This window comes from Eschrichtius robustus, chromosome 17, assembly GCF_028021215.1.
Source record: "Eschrichtius robustus isolate mEscRob2 chromosome 17, mEscRob2.pri, whole genome shotgun sequence".
In the NCBI taxonomy this organism is placed as follows: domain Eukaryota; kingdom Metazoa; phylum Chordata; class Mammalia; order Artiodactyla; family Eschrichtiidae; genus Eschrichtius; species Eschrichtius robustus.
In genome coordinates, this window is record NC_090840.1 from 49,925,567 (window position 1) to 49,944,206 (window position 18,640).

At 48.4% G+C, this 18,640-nt stretch overlaps 1 protein-coding gene across 6 annotated transcripts in view; it reads left to right on the top strand.

The window, feature by feature from the left end:
- VPS13B (vacuolar protein sorting 13 homolog B) overlaps nt 1-18,197 on the top strand; it is a 765,002-nt gene extending 746,805 nt beyond the window's left edge. For all 6 annotated transcript variants that reach the window (XM_068526229.1, XM_068526230.1, XM_068526225.1 and 3 more), the window contains exons 57-62: nt 1,784-1,960; nt 3,895-4,065; nt 10,421-10,597; nt 12,901-13,003; nt 13,501-13,750; nt 17,433-18,197. In XM_068526229.1, the coding sequence (XP_068382330.1) occupies nt 1,784-1,960; nt 3,895-4,065; nt 10,421-10,597; nt 12,901-13,003; nt 13,501-13,750; nt 17,433-17,681 (1,127 nt within the window). In that variant the 3' untranslated portion in view covers nt 17,682-18,197. The remainder of the gene's footprint in view (nt 1-1,783; nt 1,961-3,894; nt 4,066-10,420; nt 10,598-12,900; nt 13,004-13,500; nt 13,751-17,432) is intronic.
- The last annotated feature ends 443 nt before the right edge of the window (nt 18,198-18,640 follow it).

Genomic DNA, 18,640 nt, shown 5'->3' on the forward strand with positions numbered 1-18,640 from the left:
GTGGTCTTTGCTTGGCAGTAGCTACGCACCTTTCTTTATCTCTATATGGAACTTTAGGAGAGAAGGGCAATTAAGATGTTTCTAGTCCAATCTTCTGCCTCCAGGCGAACCTTACAACTATGCCAAGCTGAAGGAAATTTGTTGTTTCTTCACCTCCAGAGAAGGCCCTCCAAGGGAGACTATTCCACAGCCTTCCACGGTACCCTGCCTACTCAGCGCAGCCTGGGCTCCCAGGAAGAGGGAGGGTGGGCTCTGGAACCAGCTAAACCTGGCTTGGAACCCTCGCACGTGTCTAAACGGCGGGGAGACTGTGAACTGACTCAACCTCTGAGCCGCAGTTTCCTCCTTGTCCTGCCTGCCCTTGAGATGGTGGAGACGGGGTAACACCGTGTCGGAGTAGGCTCTGTCCCCTGCACCTGGAACAGTCCCTGAACCCAGGGAGTGGCTCAGTCCTTGGCTAATCTGAATTTACACGGAGGCAGGTACTAGGACTTGAAGAGTTGCTGTGAGAATTGAGGGAGTTGAATGCCTGGCGCCCATAGGCGCTTCCATTTATAATCTGCATCTTCTGGAAGTTATTCCCTCTTTTAACCTAAACCCTAGTGTTGTCCTCTAATGTGCCAGAGAAGAGAGGTGGGCTCAAAATTTAAGAACGTTCCTCTCTACAAGGGCTGGGCCTGGGAACCCTTCAGGGCTCTGGCTTGGCTCTTGCACCCACACCTTCCCTACCCTCTGGGACTGATGACTTGACTGGGAGGTCTCTGTCACAGGCCTGGCCTCCAAAACCCTGCTGGGGGGGCAGGATTGGCTCCCACACGGGTCCTGTCCCCGCGGCCTCCCCGTTAAAGCGCTCGCCGCCCTGGGCTGGAGAGGCCATGGTGTCCCCGGGGGGAGCTGTCTGTTCGGCATCCTCCTCTCCTGAGCCCCCGGCCCTTGCCTGCACCTCCCGTCCTCCGGGCGAGAGCCCCGAGCCCCCCACCGGGGGGAGGAAGGCGAAGGGGAGCCGCTCCATCCTCCACACCACAGCCCCGTTCCCACGGGGCCGAGCGCTCGGCAGTCGGGCCGCCGCTGAGCGGGCGGGCTCCTGGCGAGCCCCAGCTCAAGTAGGAAACCAGATCCAAAGCTCCCCTCCTGGGACATTCGCGGGGAACACGCCCCTCTCGCTAACCTAAGCAGCATGTCCCTGTCACTAGAGTTTACACAACTGAAGCTGGGCTTGAAGGGGAAACATTTCTCTGGCTCCAGCTCCACTCCGAAGGGAAGCGCTCAGCTTGGTAGGATTGGGAAAGATTAAAAATAACTGCTCCATCCTTGTCAGAACTGTGCATCCCCTTTACAACACCGCATTTAGCATCTGGCCTCCTCCCCTGACCAGGCGTCTCCTCCTCATCCTGGTGCCTCCGCTGCCCAAGGGGGTTTTAAGGATAACTTCCCGGCCTGCGAACACCTGCAGCCCCAGGGGCTGCCTTTCCTGGGGGCGGGAGCATCGTCCCCTGCACACGGGTCCCTTTTAGCAGGAATACGGGAGGCTCGGGCAGGGAAGTCATATTAAAGCTATTTGTGAGGCCGCCAAAAGGATCACTTCGATTTATAAAGTATGAAAGTTTGCCATTTATGAATTCACAGTGAATGAGTTATTTCCCATATTTTGCTCCAAAGGAGCTTATTACATTCTCCATTCTAGTGTGAAAAATGAATTGCAGGGAAAATGGGTCACTTGTCCCATATGTTGAAAGTGCTGTGTTTAAGATTTCAGTAACCCCTTCCCTTTGGTCCCTCACAGGCTGGGTGGTTGGATCCCTGGAAATCCTTGGCAGCCCGGCAAGTTTGGTGCGAAGCGTCGGGAATGGGATCGCCGACTTCTTCAGGCTTCCGTACGAGGGGCTGACCCGAGGCCCGGGAGCCTTTGTGAGCGGAGTTTCCAGAGGGACGACATCATTTGTGAAGCACATTTCCAAAGGTAGCTATTCGGGTTCCTTGTAATGAGGCCTTATTTTCATTCCTTCCCTCTCTTATTTTTTATTTTTAAAGAACGTGTTAAAAGTTTTCAGTGAATTAAGTTTGCCTCTAACTTTGTTTGGCTTGTTAGCTGGCAGTGGAGTGTTGGATTTGTAACAAAGCTCATATATAATGTCTTATATTTTAAACAGATCACTGCTTGCCTGTAGTGTGTGAAAATGTTTCAGAAACTTCAGAATTTGAAACCTCCCAATGGGAAAACAAGGATTGGCTCAACTGTTATTCCATGTGATAAATACAGAAATATTAAAGGTGTTCAAGACTTCTGCTAAACATCAGAAATCCTACACTGTGTTGCCTCATCACATTTTTTTAAATGTAGATACAGTTGTCATAACTTTTGTAAGGCTATGGATACATTTTGACGTGGAAGCCAATTGGGAGGTGAAAGAGCCAGCTTTTCCCTAGCACGCCACGTAAACAGTGCCACCTTGTGGCCCAGACGGGTCATCAGGCGCAGAAGCCAAACTGCCGCCCACAAGAAGGAGAGCGTGCTTTCCTTTCATCCGTGTGTTTGTTTGCCCATATTTTGGTCAGGTTGGCAGTGACTCGGGAACTAACAAGGGCCATCTGAGTCCCCGTTTCTTCTCAGCAGGAGGCAGGGGAAACAGGGCAAAGGCCTCCTCCCCCATAAAAGGCTTTTTACTGTCAACAGTTCTGCAACTCTGTTATGAGTGGGCAGGTTACAGAAGTCTCTAGAAGGCCTCAAACAAGACTTGAGCTCGAAATATGAGAACCCATGATCCATAGAGGGGGACTGGCAAGAGAACAGCAAGAGCAATAAACCAAATTCCATGGACAGTCACGGGACCACTCCCCCGGGGACCCGGTCATCCGGGAGGCCTGTGAGCCAAGCTGCAGGAACTCACAGATGAGTCACTGGTGGATTTCTCACTCTTGACACTTGAATCTTTGTGGTTCTGTTGTTTTTATTTTAAAATAAGACAACCAACACTTGCTAAATTGCACTCCGGCAGTAATTTTAGCATAGTGACTCACTGAATGTTTTTTACACTTGTTCTCTCCTTCTCTTAGGAAAATCTGTTTGGTTTGTCTGTGTGTGTGCACGTGGATTTTTTCTTTTCAGATGACTGGTTAAGATGCAGCTGCAAAAACAACATCTTCCATTTCTTCTGAAAACTAGACATCCATAACAGATGAACTAATTCATTAGCTTCAGGATATGTCCGTTGATGTCTTTCAGTTTTGCTCACTGGGGTCTATGCAGACTTGCTAGAGGGGATTATGACTGTCTTGAGCAAGATGCAGAAATAGCCTTTCTTGGGAAAACCAGACAGAATCGTGGCTTTCACATGCTTTACTCCCTTTGTTGTCCTCACTGTTTTTCAGCTAACACCCTGAATATCAAAATCACACATATTCTCTGTGGCATAATAATTATTTCCTGACTGTCAAATGATAAAAGTAGAAACATTCCTTTACGATCTGTTTAAAATTCAGCAACATAACCTTACCCTTTCAAATCAGAGCAGGCAAATTGCAACCTTCAAAACTGGGCCTCAGTGAGGACTTCAAAACTAACTATTTTAGCCAAGCCCTAACATTCAGATGAAAGTGCATGATAGCCTCCTATGAGGCCGTGGGCATTTTTCTGGTAACGGAGGTTCTAATTCTACCCGCTGTGAGGAAGTGCCATCACCCTTGTCAGCAAGTGTTCATCTTCACCTCATTGTCTTAAGGCTGCTTCTTCAAACTGATCGAGGGGAAGCCACCCTCACTCTCCATGGGCGAGTCCAGAAGGCGGATGTGCTTCCACCTCCCTCTCCCCTCCCCCACAGCGCTCCAGGGACCACTCCCCTAGGGGCCACTGTCTATGTGACCAGGAGACCAACCCACGTGCTCTTGTGCCCTCAGGTACCCTCACCTCTATCACCAACCTGGCCACGAGCCTGGCCCGGAACATGGACCGGCTCTCGCTGGATGAGGAGCATTACAACCGGCAGGAGGAGTGGCGGCGGCAGCTCCCGGAGAGCCTAGGCGAGGGGCTCCGGCAGGGCCTGTCCCGGCTGGGCATCAGCCTGCTCGGTAAGGGCCCGCCAGGGACCGGGGCCCAGGACTTCCCACGGGCTGGTTGTGGACTGTCCCTCTTTCTGCAGAGATGCTGAGGCTCAGAGAGGCCAAGGCACGCATTCTGGTTCCTACCCTGGCCAGCGGGGCTCTGGAACCGGCACCCTCTCCAGAGCCCTTGTGCGGCTGCGCAGGGCCATCCTGGGACCTGGGCGCTCCCCGCTCCCCGCTCCCCGCCGGTCGCATTCCCGCCTTCCCTCGCCTCTGGTGGGAGATGCCTCTCTGCGTCCTCGTGGCTTCCGTAAGACATCATTCACTCCGTAGGGCCCCGCGCGCGGGGTGTCAACACAAGGATGGCAGCCCACAGCTGCATGCTTGCTGAAGGGAGCAACGGGCAAACCTCCTGAAGCGCTTGCTGCCTCTCTGCCACAGATACTGCAAACGCCTGCTTGTGTTTGGGAAGCACTTGAGCAATGTGCAAATGTCATGTAAACTTCAGTGAGGAGCCCACTTTTCCCTTTTATTTTTTTAAGAATGCCAGATCTGCCTGACTCCGAGTAATTGCCATTTGTCAAGCAGCCAGATGGTATAGCTAGAGATGAAGATTGCTAGGGGTATTTCCAAATATTACAAATGTTTGAAAAATAAGTTGCTTTGGAAAATCTATGAAAAGGAAGCTTCAGAGCTGAAATTTTACAGAGCAGGATTTTCAAGGGTATCTTTTGTTTATTTGTTTGCAAAGGAATTTAAAACTGTATTGCTTGGCAGCCTGCCTGCCGAGCATCTGAAGGAGTGTGCATCTTGCAGAGATCAAAGTGGCCCAAAGCAGGGAGAGCAAAGGTCAGAAAAGATGAGCTTGAAAGGATTTGTCCTCTCTCCAGGCTGCAGTTCCGTACATAAACCCCCCCGCACGACTCGCAGCGGGGCCAGCTGAGGCCCCGAGAGGAAGTCGTAAGATGTTACAACTTCAGGTTAAGTTACTAGAAAGTGTTTAAGCCCTCACCTGCGGTGGTGTGGGGCACGGTCCTGTGATGATGTGTGGGAACGGGGACCCGGGGTGGAGCAGCTGGTCAAGGAGCGACCCCGCCGGCAGAGTGGCTGCTCTGGGGAAGGGCGGGCTGGAAGGGGGGGGCCGGTCCTCGGGAGCCAGCGGACCCCAGGCTCAGGTGTCCAGGCCCTTTCTCTGTGACCTCAGAGCTTCTCTTTTGTAAATTGGGGCTGAAAATTACTCTGCCGTTATTGGAAGTCATGCTGGTCGGTTGTGTGCCAGGCATAGGGTCCGTGTTTGGTAAACAGCACCTTCATTATATTCTGGCAGCAAAGGAACTATAAGAGTTGCCTGGTTTCAGAGAGTGTCCCCGCAGAGAGAGACATCTGAGCAGTGGCAGGAGCACTTCTGCTTTAGTTTTAGTCCAGTGGGTTCAGTTGCTGTAACCACAGGAAGTGTCAGTGAGGTTATCTTGGAGCCCTCAAGCCATCATTTGGGAACTGTGGGACCTCTTTCTGCTAAGAATCGTGGCTTTACATGCCCTCTGCTCTGGGCAGGAGAGCTTCCTTCTTGCTGTCCAAGCGCTTCTTGGATGGAGGCGCTCAGCAGAGGAGACCTGAGCCAGCTGGCACGTGGCTGTCCCCATCCTGACTAATCTGTTCTCTCCCCACCCAGAGAAGCCCACATCCACCACCCATTTTCCACAGTGTAAAACTGTGCCTGATGGTAGAAATCAGTTACGTGGGGAGCCATGGTTCTGCCTTTGTGATGTCACCCTTTCCAGCATGGCTCCTGTTATTAACCAGGGTAGAAAATCCTAAACCTTTGAACTTTGCCATAGCCATCATGTTTTGTACTCACTCATCCATGCAAGGAACCACTTAGCCTGTCTGTGGAAACTACAGTAGGCTCGTGGAGTCTGTGGGCCCCTAAGAGCTCCACTCCCAGCAGCACATGTGGAGCAATGTGTCCATTTCTGTGCTTCTCAGGCTAAGGTTGGTCCCACCAGCTTCCTTTCCTGGAAGAGTTCAAGAACTCTCTGTATCCCACATAATCACTGGGTCATTTCAAAACGTCTGGTCCTTGATGTGTGGCAGGAAGAAAGGGGAGAGTAGGACCAACCAAGTCCCCTCACCTGGGAAAGTATAGATTTGTCGCCATTTAATCCATCCCCAGAAATGGTGTATAAAACTGCCAACTGCCAGTAAATGCCCGATTGAAGTTAGAGCTATTATCATATAATAGTTTGAAAGCCATGCTTGGTGAAATCAAAATGCTAGTTCCTCAGTTTCTTCCTTTATAAGACATAAACATAAATGACCTGGTCAGTAAAAAATATATGTAAGTAACACTTCTGGGTTGTCAAAGTACTTTCACATGGGTCATCTTATTTGATCTTCAAACCTAGGCATGAATGAGGTTAAGTGACTTGCCCAGGTCAAACCTCCAGGCAGGACAAGAACCTGGGCCTTCCCACATGTCACCCACCCTGGAGGGCTCCAAGCCTGGAAACGATCAGGATGTGGGGAGACTGAACAATTGACAGTTCCAGGGTAGGAAAAATACATTTCCCCCAAATGTTTATGGGTTTGATGGGCCTTCTTGACTCGGCTTGGCCCTCATGGGGACACGGTGGAGCGTTATGAGGCACTTGAAAAATCAAAGGACGTCTTTAGCTGTCCTGCCCAGCCCCATCGCCCCGGGATAGTGAGGAAGTGTTGGGCTGCAGAGGGATGCCGCGGAGGCTCCTGCAGGAAATCCACAACCGTTTTCAGAAAGCAGTGGCTTCTGGAAAAACTCTGTTTAGCCTGCAGAGTTGGCATCAGGCTTGCCCGCATTTACCAGATCCGTTCCCCGGATGCCCCCACTTTCTACCACCCCCTGGAGCCTGCTGAGAGAGGATGTGAGCTCCGTGTCGCAGCTGCACGGCACGTCCCCTCCCAGGTGGGACTTCTCCCTGGTGAATACCTAAGGCAGGATGTCAGAACTCGCTTCCCTGGCCCGTGCCTGAGCTGGATGAAGCGCTGCTGGCTTTCCCAGCAGCCACACCTGTCTTGACGGCCGCTCTCGGGACGCCCTTCGGAATCCCGACCACGTAGGCCTCCACCAGGTGAGTCGGGACGGTTTCGCGAGCTAGCGAGTGAAGAGCTCGGCACCGAGAAGGCGCTTAACACACAGTCCGGCTGATGCTGCCCTCAGCCATCAGCACCCTGCTTTGCAGTTAGAAGGGAATTTGGGAATAACAGACGTGCTTCCTTCTCAGTTTGCTCATCTGTCGTGGTCAAAACAAGCAAGCCTCAAGCCGGGATGCCTAATACACTCTGTGGGGTTCGTTTGTCCCTGGAACGTGAGCTGTGGAGTGGTGTCCCAGCCCAGGCCTGTGCCTCCGCTATTGTGATTTAAAAAAAAATGTTCAGAATAAAATTACAACATGTAATAAGGCAGTACCAAAATAGCCACACAGGCAGAACATTCATAGATAGTGACCCGGTGAGTTTTGCCTAAGGCTGGGGAGCAAGTCACAGAAGAGGTGAGGGAGGGTCTTTTAGTTCCCTTGCTTCACAGAGCAAGCCCTCCTCTTCCAGCAAAGGGTAGGAAAGGAAGCACGTCTGGGACTTCCCTGGCGGTCCAGTGGTTAGGACTCCATGCTTCCCCTGCAGGGGTGCACGGGTTCAATCCCCGGTCAGAGAACTAAGATCCCGCATGCCACGCAGTGTGACCAAAAAAAAAGAGGAAAGGAAGCACATCCGGCTTCTGCCCTGCCCAGCACACGACGGGGGTCCGGGGAAGCGCCCCTTCCCTCCCTGCCTCACTTCATCACATCACAGCCGGCTCCATGTGGCTGCCCTCCCCGTGGGTCTGATGCCAGCGGACAAGTTTGGGGATCAGTCGCCACTAACTAAAGCCTCAGAGCAGAGTTGGAGTGTATGGCAGTAAATAATTTACCAGTTGTGGGATTTAGCGGGATTACACTGCCTGAGAGACCCTCTGAAGCCCTGGGAGAGCTGCCTCTCAGGCTCAGCTGCAGACGCAGGCCGGGCTGCCAGTCTCTCACGCACCTGGAGCCCAGTGAGGTGTCGGTGTGTGTGACAGGCCGGCCTCCCGCCTGGGGCCTGGCACTGGCCCAGGGCATGCGCTCCTGCAGCTCCTTCTCTACCTCTTAGCATCTAACACCTTGTCACGGGGTTCAGGTTTTCCACTTTGGGGGCTGCCTGAAGAATTTATCTATCAAAGTTTATCTATCAGAGCCTTCACCGTGGCCGGTGGCTGGAGAAAGTGGAAGGTCAAAGGGGAGTTTCACTGTGATACGGGTTTGCACTTAGGCAGATCCAAGTCAGAGCCTTGTGTGGATAATCACTGCTCTATGCTCCTTGTGCTGGTCAGGCCTGACACATTAAAGGAAAATGGGAGATTTTCACCTGCCCCCCAACTCTGTTTTAATAGTGTTAACGGCAATCTGCCCTTCAGAGAAGACATTTCTACCAGAAATACAGGCAATAACTTATTGGTGAATTTGTAATTATTTACCCCACCTTTTCTACTCTTAAGCATGGAGATCTTTCAAAGAAATCAGAAAGTGAAATCACAAAGTCTGTGTTCTTTGATTTGATGCTATTCACTTTGAACTGTCTGCTATGAAATGGTTTGAAGAGAAGACCCCAGGGTTCTTGCCTCTCCCAGTGCAGCCGGTTCCATTAATACTTCCCAGCTGCCCTGACTTCTGACCTCATAGATGGAGAGCAGAACATCAGATTCCTCAGACTGAAAACAGGAGGCGAGCTCCCAGCCCAAGCACCAAGACCAGGTGTCTTGGGGGTTGCTGAGACTGCCATCCCTTGGCCCCTGATAGCCAAGGTGGCCCAGGCCAGCTGTGAGCAGCTTCTTCCACTTCCCTCATCATTTCTTTAAGAGGTTTGGGAAGCGGTGGTCTAGGCTGGGAAACAGACCTGTCGCCTCAGGTCATTCTTAATCTGTCAGTACATAAACTTAAATGGCTCTGTCAAAATTTAGAGGAGTGGAATCCATGAAGAACATTGGCTTTACAACTGACCCAAAGGAACTGGCCTTTCATTTTACTGGATTTCGTTCAATGGAATATTACTTGAAATTAGCAGGTCATTAACTGAGAACTGGAAATCTCCCTTTACCCAGGAGACTGAATTAGTGGCATTTGGAATAATGGGATTTGACATGTACCACGATTTCTACCAGGGGACTGTGCATTTTCATTAATCCTAGCAGGTTTGAGCTGAAAACAGAAAATTCTGTCAAGAATTGTAATGAAATTTCTACCTCTTACTGGGTTAGGGAACCCTTCCCTCTGACACGGCAAAAAATCTGGACTGTTGGGGCCTTTAGTCGAACTCATCCCTGGTCCCTCAAGGTAAGAGGAGCAAGGGGGGGGACCCACAGAGGCTGAGGGATTCGCCCTCCAGCTCTGAGCATGGCCTGGCTGCCCCGTGGGAAAGCCGTTAGAGCAAAGTGCCGTGAGCGCAGGGTTCGTAGCTGTTCTCAAGTGAACGGTAAGTGGCCAAACCTCAGCTGAAGTGAGAGAAAAGGAAATTCTTCCAAGACTGGCAAAGGAAAGAGCTTGTTTTATAAACAGGATCAGTGAATAGCTTGGTGGTTAAGAGCGAGGCTGTGACTCGACTCCCTGGACTCCAATCCTGGCTCAAGCGCAGGGCAGCTGTGTGACCTTGGGAAAAACTCCTTAACCTCCCTGTGCCTCGGTGGCCTTGTCTAGGAACTGAGGGTAAGAGCCACGCCTGATTCCCTAGGGTTGTGGGAATTAACGATCTCCTACAAGTAAGCTCTTAGCACACAGTAAGCACTCAAAACAGATTTGCTATAATAGCAATAATAATTACTATATCAACAATTACTCTTATCATATAATTATTAACATATTAACATTACATTACTATTAAATAATTGCTCTTATTCTTACTAAAAGAGAGAACAAGGAAAGGGGCTGGCCCTTTTCAGTTTTTTCATCCTCTTGATTCAGTGAAAATGTATTAAGCTCACTCTCCTCCTAAGGAATTGTTAGCTCTTGTCCCTAAAGTGTGTTGCCTGATTTCTGGAAAAGGATGTGTGGGTGTCACTTGGGAATAGTCTGGCATGTTTATTAAATTCTAAACTGAACTTCACAGATCCTGTGTTGGGCCAAACCCAGTCTGAACATTGTGTTTTTATGAAGATAATAATGTCTAACACATCCTCAATGTACTTAGATAAATGGTAAACAAATGCATAGTAAAGAGCTTTATAATGAGGGTGGGGTTTCATTTTCAATCCAAACAAAACTGTGCTCCAGATAGAAGGTTTTCTCTTTCTCAGGATTTTATGCATCAGTCCTCACCCGGGGCTTTTTTTGTTTTTCAGGTGCAATTGCTGGTATAGTCGATCAGCCAATGCAGAACTTCCAGAAAACATCAGAGGCTCATGGTTCAGCAGGACACAAGGCCAAGGGTGTTATCTCCGGCGTGGGGAAAGGAATCATGGGAGTGTTCACGAAGCCCATTGGAGGGGCTGCTGAGCTCGTGTCACAGACTGGCTACGGTGAGTCCTGGAGAACCAGCCAACTCAGACATCACCGATAAATTTGCGTTATTATACCAAGGTTTCCCTAAGATAATCTAGCCCCTCACATGACAGAGGAGTGAAAAATGAAATAGATAAATCTATAAATAAATAGTCCTTTTTCTTACTTCTTTATGCTTATTTACACAAAGAGTTGAATTGGACTATGACTAATAAATTACGATAATAAAATTATAAAGCCAGGAAATCAATTAATAATTTCAGTATATACAGGTCACAGAATCTTTTTACAGTCATTTAATAAAATCGACTTTAATGCAAAGTAACCAGTTAGAGGTTGAGGGCAATAAATCCAATATATTGAAGCAGAAAGTAGACTTACTTTTTCTGGTGAGCAATTTGAAAGAAAAAAATAAGTTATAAAGCAGGAAGATACCTTTAAAAGACAATGCGTATGTATGTGGAGAATGAGAGAGAGAGGAGCATGCGTGTGGCGGTGGGTGCATGCGCTTGCCCGTGCAGCTTGGCGTCAGGCATGGCTTTCTCGCCAGCAACTGTGCTGCTCTTGCAGCCAGGCCCAGTCTCCTGGCCAGTGTCAGCGAAGGTGCATGATCTGCCACTGAAAACCCTTCCCTGAGCAGACAGGTGCGGAGAACTTGGGCTCGTGGAACTACCGCATTAGGCTGGTGCCAGGCCTCTCCACACACACACGTGCACGCAGGAGCAGTGGGTGCGTGCGAAAGGAAGCGCCTCCTCCTGTGCTAATTTTCTGCATTCTTGGCAGAGCACATTAAAGTGACTTTACAGAACCAGGCAACTGGAATTGTTAGCTTTTTTTTTTTTTTTTTTGGCCGGCCCTCGCGGCTTGCAGAATCTTAGTTCCCCGGCCAGGCACTGAACACTCGGCCCTTGGCAGTGAAAGTGCGGAGTCCTAACCACTGGACCGCCAGGGACCCTGGAATTGTTAACCTTTTTACCTAAAATCGGTGTCATCGTTTTGGTCATGAAGTGGCTGGCTGGCTGGAACCACAAACTACGGGCAGGAGCTTTGCATCTGTATCTGCATCTGGCCATAAAGTCTGCAGGGTGCATTTGACTGCGGCCTCCTGCGCCTCACTAGGTCTGACAAGAGGCAGCCCACACTAGGGCATAAAACCCGTGTCTGAAAGGAAGAGAGCGGGAGACGAGTGCCCACACTCAGGCAACCATCCGGAGAGGCTCCTTTAAGAGACCACACAGACAGGAACATGTGTTCCTCTCCGCTCTTCCTCTCACCTCCTTCCCCTCAAGTTCTGTCTCTCACTCCTTCTGTGGATGACATTTTCACTCGCAGGGAAACTGACAAAAAGAACTGCTGCAACTTATAACTGGACAAAGTTAAATGCTCCCTTATCAAATACTTAACACGTTAATAAAAACAGTATTCCTTTTTGCTATAGACTGCAGTGAGGTAAAGTCAACTTATACTTCATAAATTCCTCTGGTCTTGAAAATGCCATTGTCCCTCACTGTGTGTTTCCCAAGGCTGAGGAACTCTCCCTTATGTAAGAGCACCTCAGAACAGAGCCTCACATGGGCCTTGCTGGTTTCCATCATTCCTGTAAAACTTTTATTACTGCACTGAAGGTTTTACAAACCACTAACTCTTAGTCTAATGACTGTGCCTCGTTTATAAACATTTACAAGCCCTCGGAAGGCACACATGCTGTACCATCTTTGGTTCCGAAGCGTCTCTCTGGAGGGCTGCATGACTGCTGCTGGGTGCCCTCGTCTGGTGCTGGCACAGGGAGAGCGTGTAGTAAACCAGAGGCCCCAAGAGCACTCATAAATGTATATGGATTCATGTTTAACAGCTGGATTAAGTCACTTAAATACTGCATCTAGACAAACCGTGTGCCTTTGTGTGCATCTCTGTGTATGTTGTGTTTTCTATTTCACCAGCCACAGCACAGATACGGAAGTATTGTAATATTAAGCAAGGAAGTCAACTAACAATCTTGACTTTTGTATCACATAAATTGTAAATGATGTGTAAGCTATTGCTCCAGACTGATTACTCCCAGGAGCATTATGCGTCCTCTAATTGCCAGTCTATGCTTGGACTGTAGCTCATTCATATTTCAGTTTGCAGCTAATATAAGATCACCAGGGTTAAGAGCATTGCAATGTTTAATGATTATCTATATACTTGCTTCCAAAGATGTGATATCATTTTGGATCTGTAGCATTTTATGGATGGCTTTAAGCAGATGACATCACTGTAGCATGAAACTGTTTTCCAGAAAACAGCTAGTAAAACTCCCTTACTTCTCTTACCACAGGTATTTTACACGGAGCTGGACTTTCTCAGCTTCCCAAACAGCGCTATCAGCCAAGTGATCTGCATGCTGACCAGGCTCCAAATAGCCACGTCAAATACGTCTGGTAAAATTATCTAGACACTTGTTCAACTGTACACGTGCGCTGTATGTTAACAGGGCCTGGCTTGCTCTCAAGCTAACGGGCCACACTTCCAGGGGAGCCCAAGAGGAGCAGCTGTTTTCGGGGAAAGGCTGCCATCCACGGATGTGGGCTGGCAGCAGGACGCAATGCCCCCTCCCACACGTCCCACTCAGGGGGAGGATGCGCGCTGGCAGAGGTGCCCGGGCCTGCAAGAGGGCCTGAGATTCTCTATGGAGCCAGTGTTCTAATTAGGGGTGACATTTCTAATGGGGAGAAAAGGAATTACCAAAGCCAAGGGATATCTTTGTCTCCAGGAGGAGCTGGGTTCTGTTGACCAGAATCAGAATTAAAGTGACAATTACATTTCAAACTGAAATAATCAGATTGGTGAGGGCCTCTGCCTTGGTACAAACAGTGAGCCCTGATAAGTGACCATCTTTTCTAAGCTGGCTTGGCCTCATTTTTCTCCTCTGAAACAGGAAAATGCTTCAGTCTCTGGGCAGACCAGAAGTCCACATGGCCCTGGATGTGGTTCTGGTGAGGGGCTCGGGCCAGGAGCACGAAGGGTGCTTGCTGCTGACGTCGGAAGTGCTCTTCGTGGTGAGTGTCAGCGAGGACACCCAGCAGCAGGCCTTCCCTGTCACGGAGATCGACTGTGCGCAGGACAGCAAGCAAAGCAACCTGCTCATCGTGCAGCTTAAGCAGCCAAGAGTGGCCTGTGACGTAGAGGTACGTTTCGGAAAACAGGGTGACCAGGGTCAGCTGCCGGCAAAGTTGAGACACAGGGTGACCGCAGGTACCAGGCATTTATGGGCCAGCAGCGTCTGGAGTGGGTGCTGGAGACCAGGAGGGCTGCCAAGGGGAAGGGGTGTGGGCAGCAAGGAGGCCGATGGACTCAAGAGCTGGGGCTAAGCCACCAAAGGAATTGAAGGTTGGTTGTCATGGAGCTGGGGTGCTGGAGCTTCAAAACAAGCAGGTCTGAACAAGAAGGGCCAGGACCAACGCAGCAATTCCATGCAAATACTCCACGAAGCAGGCCTCCTGGTCTGAACCCCACAGAGCAGGCCCAAGTCTGCACGTGGCCTGGGAGTGACTGCAGCAGGTCACTTTAGCAGGGACAGGCGAGGACCACCGTAGAAGTGAGGGGTGTCATGAGTGAAACAAGGCACAAGCAGTAGGCCTGACCTTTGCAAGCTCACAAACCAGGAGGCCTGACTCACTCCCCTCCCTCATTCCCAACTCCTGAGAGTTCAGGGTCAAAATTTTGTCAACTCTCTCCCATCCCCTGCCCTATATTTTGTGTGGCTCTGTGTTCCCTTTCCAGTAGGACGGTTTCCCATCCCCGAAGTACCACAGGGCACCTCCTGGGGATGCTGCTCAGGCTCTTGGGGCAGCTCCCTGGCCACACAGCTCCTGAGATGTGCTGGCTGCTGGCTCCCGGCTCCACATAAGTTGATGTAGAATGGATGTTCAGGTGGGGCATTCTGGGTGTCAGGGGTCAGAGGTGAGCAGGTGCACCCACTGCAAAACTGCTCTGCCCCTGCCCTCCCTGCTGCCTGATCCATGGGGCCCTGAGAGTTGACCTCAGAGACAAGACATCTTTTCCCACACAGCTTGATGGGGATGGATCAGAGGCAAGGTGTAGCCTGCTGGTCCTAACTTAGGGTCTGAGTAGCCCCAGGAAGAGGACAGCAAACCTGCCTCCAGCAGGTCCTGCCTGATTCCTTCTTTCATTATTTTCTTCCTGGTATGGGAGCCTGCGTCTCCCTCACACCACTGTTTGCGTAAAATTATTTGAGAAGATGGAAGGCAGCCAACCACAACAACTCTGAGATTTCTCTAGTTTCTTGGATCGTAATCAGTCAGGCTTTAAGCTGGGGCTTGGCACTAAGACTACATTGCTGGTTCGAGTTGATGACTTTCTGGGAATAAACAGAGGTCAGATGTCCAGCCTGTCTTTATTAGATCTGCCAAAATCTTCTGATCCAGATGACAATAAAGCAGGAGTGTTCTGGCTACAGGCCTTGGCAGGGGATAGTATCATTATCTTCAAGTCCTTGGTCCTTAACGAGAAGCTCCCAAAGCCCTGAGGAATATCTGTGACCATTGTTATTCCTTAGTTGCTTGGGAAATATTTCAGATCTTTCTTAAACTATTGAGACTAGAGAATCATCTTTAGCTGTTAAACTGTCTTCAACTGTGATCCTTCTCTTTGGCTTTTCTGCTTGAGGAGGGGGTACTGTGGGGAATTACAGCTGGAGGGGAACAGACCTCAGTTTCTCCGGGGGTTACTGAGATGACAGGTGGAGTCACCCCTTCCCCACCCCCACCCCCCCCGCCAGAAGTTGCCAAGGCTAATTGAGACCATGGGATCAGTGAGTTAGAGGCAGAAGCACTAACACTCTGGACGCCATGCTCACCACTCGTTTCCCATTGGTGTTCAGTGATAACAGAGTTGGGGTGAAGGGGTGGCTGAAACAGAGGCAGGAAGAGATGACTGAGGGCAGGAATACTGCAGGGCAGCTACTGAGCTTACACAGCAGCACCCGGCACTGGGCAGACCTGGGCAAACCGGTAGATACCAAGCATGCTTTCAGCCTCCAAACTGCACTGTTTCCTTTACCTCTAAACCCCAACTCCTTATTAACAAAAAGTAACTGCCCGACTAATCCTGTGTCCACACCCTAACCTCCTCCCTCACCCCGATGGAGACCCAAGCTGCAGAACAAAATGGTCTTTTTTTTGAGAGATAGTAGACCCTTCCTTAATAGCACTATAATCCAGTGTATTTTCAAAATGGGAGTAGGGGAGTCACTCAGCGGTGCTGCCTGACCATACACTTTCCTCAGTGGCCATGCCCAACCTAATCCACAGATGTGTGACGCTGGGCTGGGAAGCCTACCCCTTATCTTCCAGTGAAAACTAAAGAACAGTATTTTAAAATCTTTACATGAAATGGCTTTTCTGGGATTTTTGCTCTAGATGCTAGGAAACACAGCTCCTTTGAATTTTGGAAGGAATTAATTTGTAGATGACATCATTTGGTATATTCAAATATGGCAGGATTTTTTTAAAAACCAGCATTTGCTTTTCTTAGTTAAATGCAGCCATTTTTAGGGTAATAATTGCTTAATATGCCTGGCACATTACTGAAATCCCTTATGAGAGGCTCACCATGAGTCAGGAGGTCAATTTATTCCTTGGCCATGTTCCTTTCACAACACGGGTTTTCCTGTGCTGCTGTTCAGGAGGAGCAATTAAGACTCTTGTGTATTCAGAGCTTTCCAGCTGAATCCTGACCCCATCAAATGATATCATCAGAGCGCTGGCTTTTGCCTGGTGGTGCACAGCTTTCATCTGTCAGTGAATCTTTGGGGGCCTTTATTTTCTTTCCCAAGCTTAAAAATATGAGACGGAACTCTAATGGATGCCCTACTTATTCCTTTATTTCTCTGGCAGGCAGACCTCCCTCTCTACCATCCCACTGGCTTTCTGCAGCTTTTAAGACACCCTTGGCTGCATCGTCTCTGTGCCCTACACAGAAATATATAAATTCTTTACTACTATTTCAAAACCTAAAAAGCGCTCATTAAAATGTTGTTTATAATTCTTCCAGAGTAGTCTTCCCAACATTTGGTAGGTAAAGACCACTGAAAGGTCAGTGGCTACCTGATCCCCACAGGTCAGTGGCTTACACAGGAGACTTCCCACTCCACTTGATTTACACAGTAGATACAGAATTTCAGGATGGGAGGAATTTATAGCTCCACTTGCCTTTGATGGGTACTTTCTCAGAGAATCTCTCTTAAGAACTTAGGTAGTATATCTCAGTTCTCCTATTTGAGTTCCACTGAAGAGGAGCCAGACTTTTATGAACCATAAATGTACTTTGCATCCTCCCTCTTTTCCATAAAAATTTCCCCTTCCTCTGCCCAGTTTTTTTATTTTCTCTGGCTTTAAATCCTAGTATTTATAAAAGCAGAAAATGTTACAGTTCAAAAGGTATTTGTTTTTCTAATGCTCTGTCCAAAGCCACTGGGTTTGAAAGAGGTAAAGAGGTTCTGTCTGGAGAGGTTTGTGGAGACAAGCAAACAGAGCTTTTATCTCAGGGTTTAATGTTGATTGATTAGATTCAAGCAGAGGAAAGACACTTTTCTCCTTTGTTCCTGGACTAGGCTAGTAAAGAGCCAGTGACAGATGTTTTGAGAGTTAGTTAATGAGTAAAATATTCTGAAATCGTCAACTTCAAACATGGGAGTTTTACACAACACCAAATGCTTATTCGGTGGCTTTATTAGATAACCTAAAAGGCACAACATCCAATGTATCAAGGCAAGAGAAGGAATGATTTTGTCATGGAAGTCTCCTTATGAGCGTTTGGCAACTTAAAAAATCTTTTCTTGGATCCCAGGTGGATGGAGTTCGAGAGAGACTGTCAGAGCAACAGTATAACAGACTTGTGGACTATATCACAAAGACGTCTTGTCACCTGGCCCCCAGCTGCTCTTCCATGCAGACACTATGCCCTGTGGTGACTGTGGAACCTCTCCCTTCCACTGTGAAAACATACCATTATATGGTTGATCCACACTTTGCCCAAGTCTTCATCAGTAAATTTACCATGGTGAAAAATAAAGCCCTGAGGAAAGGGTTCCCTTGAGTCCCCTCTGAGGTGTTGATTCCTGCTTGTGCAATTTATTTCTGAAAAAGAAACCTAATGAGCTCTAACAACATCTAATGTGGGCAAAACCCACTGTTCTATAATTGTTATAGTAATTTTCTAGCCTCTTCCAAAACTAATTCAGGTTCTTCCTTTTTCCCAAAACTAAGATACTTCAAAATTGAGTGACTGATTGATTGATTAAAAAAACCTATTCCTTTCCCATTTGGGGACAATGAACAGAATCCTATTATTAATCTTATCACGTGCAGAAAATACATTCCTTTTTGCTGTTTGCTAAAATTTCGACTATAATTAGGCTCTGTTAACTCCAACACAAAACATGGTCAGGCCTTGGAAACAGATTAAAACTTCATCCCCAGTTGCATCTGTTTTTAGGCTGAGACAACTGCCTAATAAATACCCTCGTCTGCAGAGGTTCAGATTCTTTATATGAAATAAAATGCTTAGGAGCTTACTGTTTTTAACTTGTTAATAAATTATTTGTTACTTAAATGTGATGCTGTTTCTTTAAGTGAAAGCTGCCATGTACATTCCTAAACCTTTATGGAAATTTACAAAACATTCTGATGACTGTCCAGGTACATTTTTGGAAAAAATGTTTTTCTAGTTTGTTTTACTAGGCAAGCTTAGAGAATCTTTTTTATCTACTGATAAAAACAGACCCCAGGTGCTCAGGTGAGTTTCTTTAGTTCCATAAGCAAAACACTACTGGGGAACTCCCACTACTGGATATTCTTATGGAAGGACTCACCCTGATGCACTGGCAGACTCAAGAACCCGAACATTAACCTGAACAATAGTTTATTTTGCTGACTTGGCTTGATCACAAGCATAAAGATATTCCCAGTATCTGACATTCTTTTGTATTTAAAGATGGATTTGGCTTAAGATCCTGGGTCACCAGGGACCACCTTTAATATTCAGTTAAAATTTGA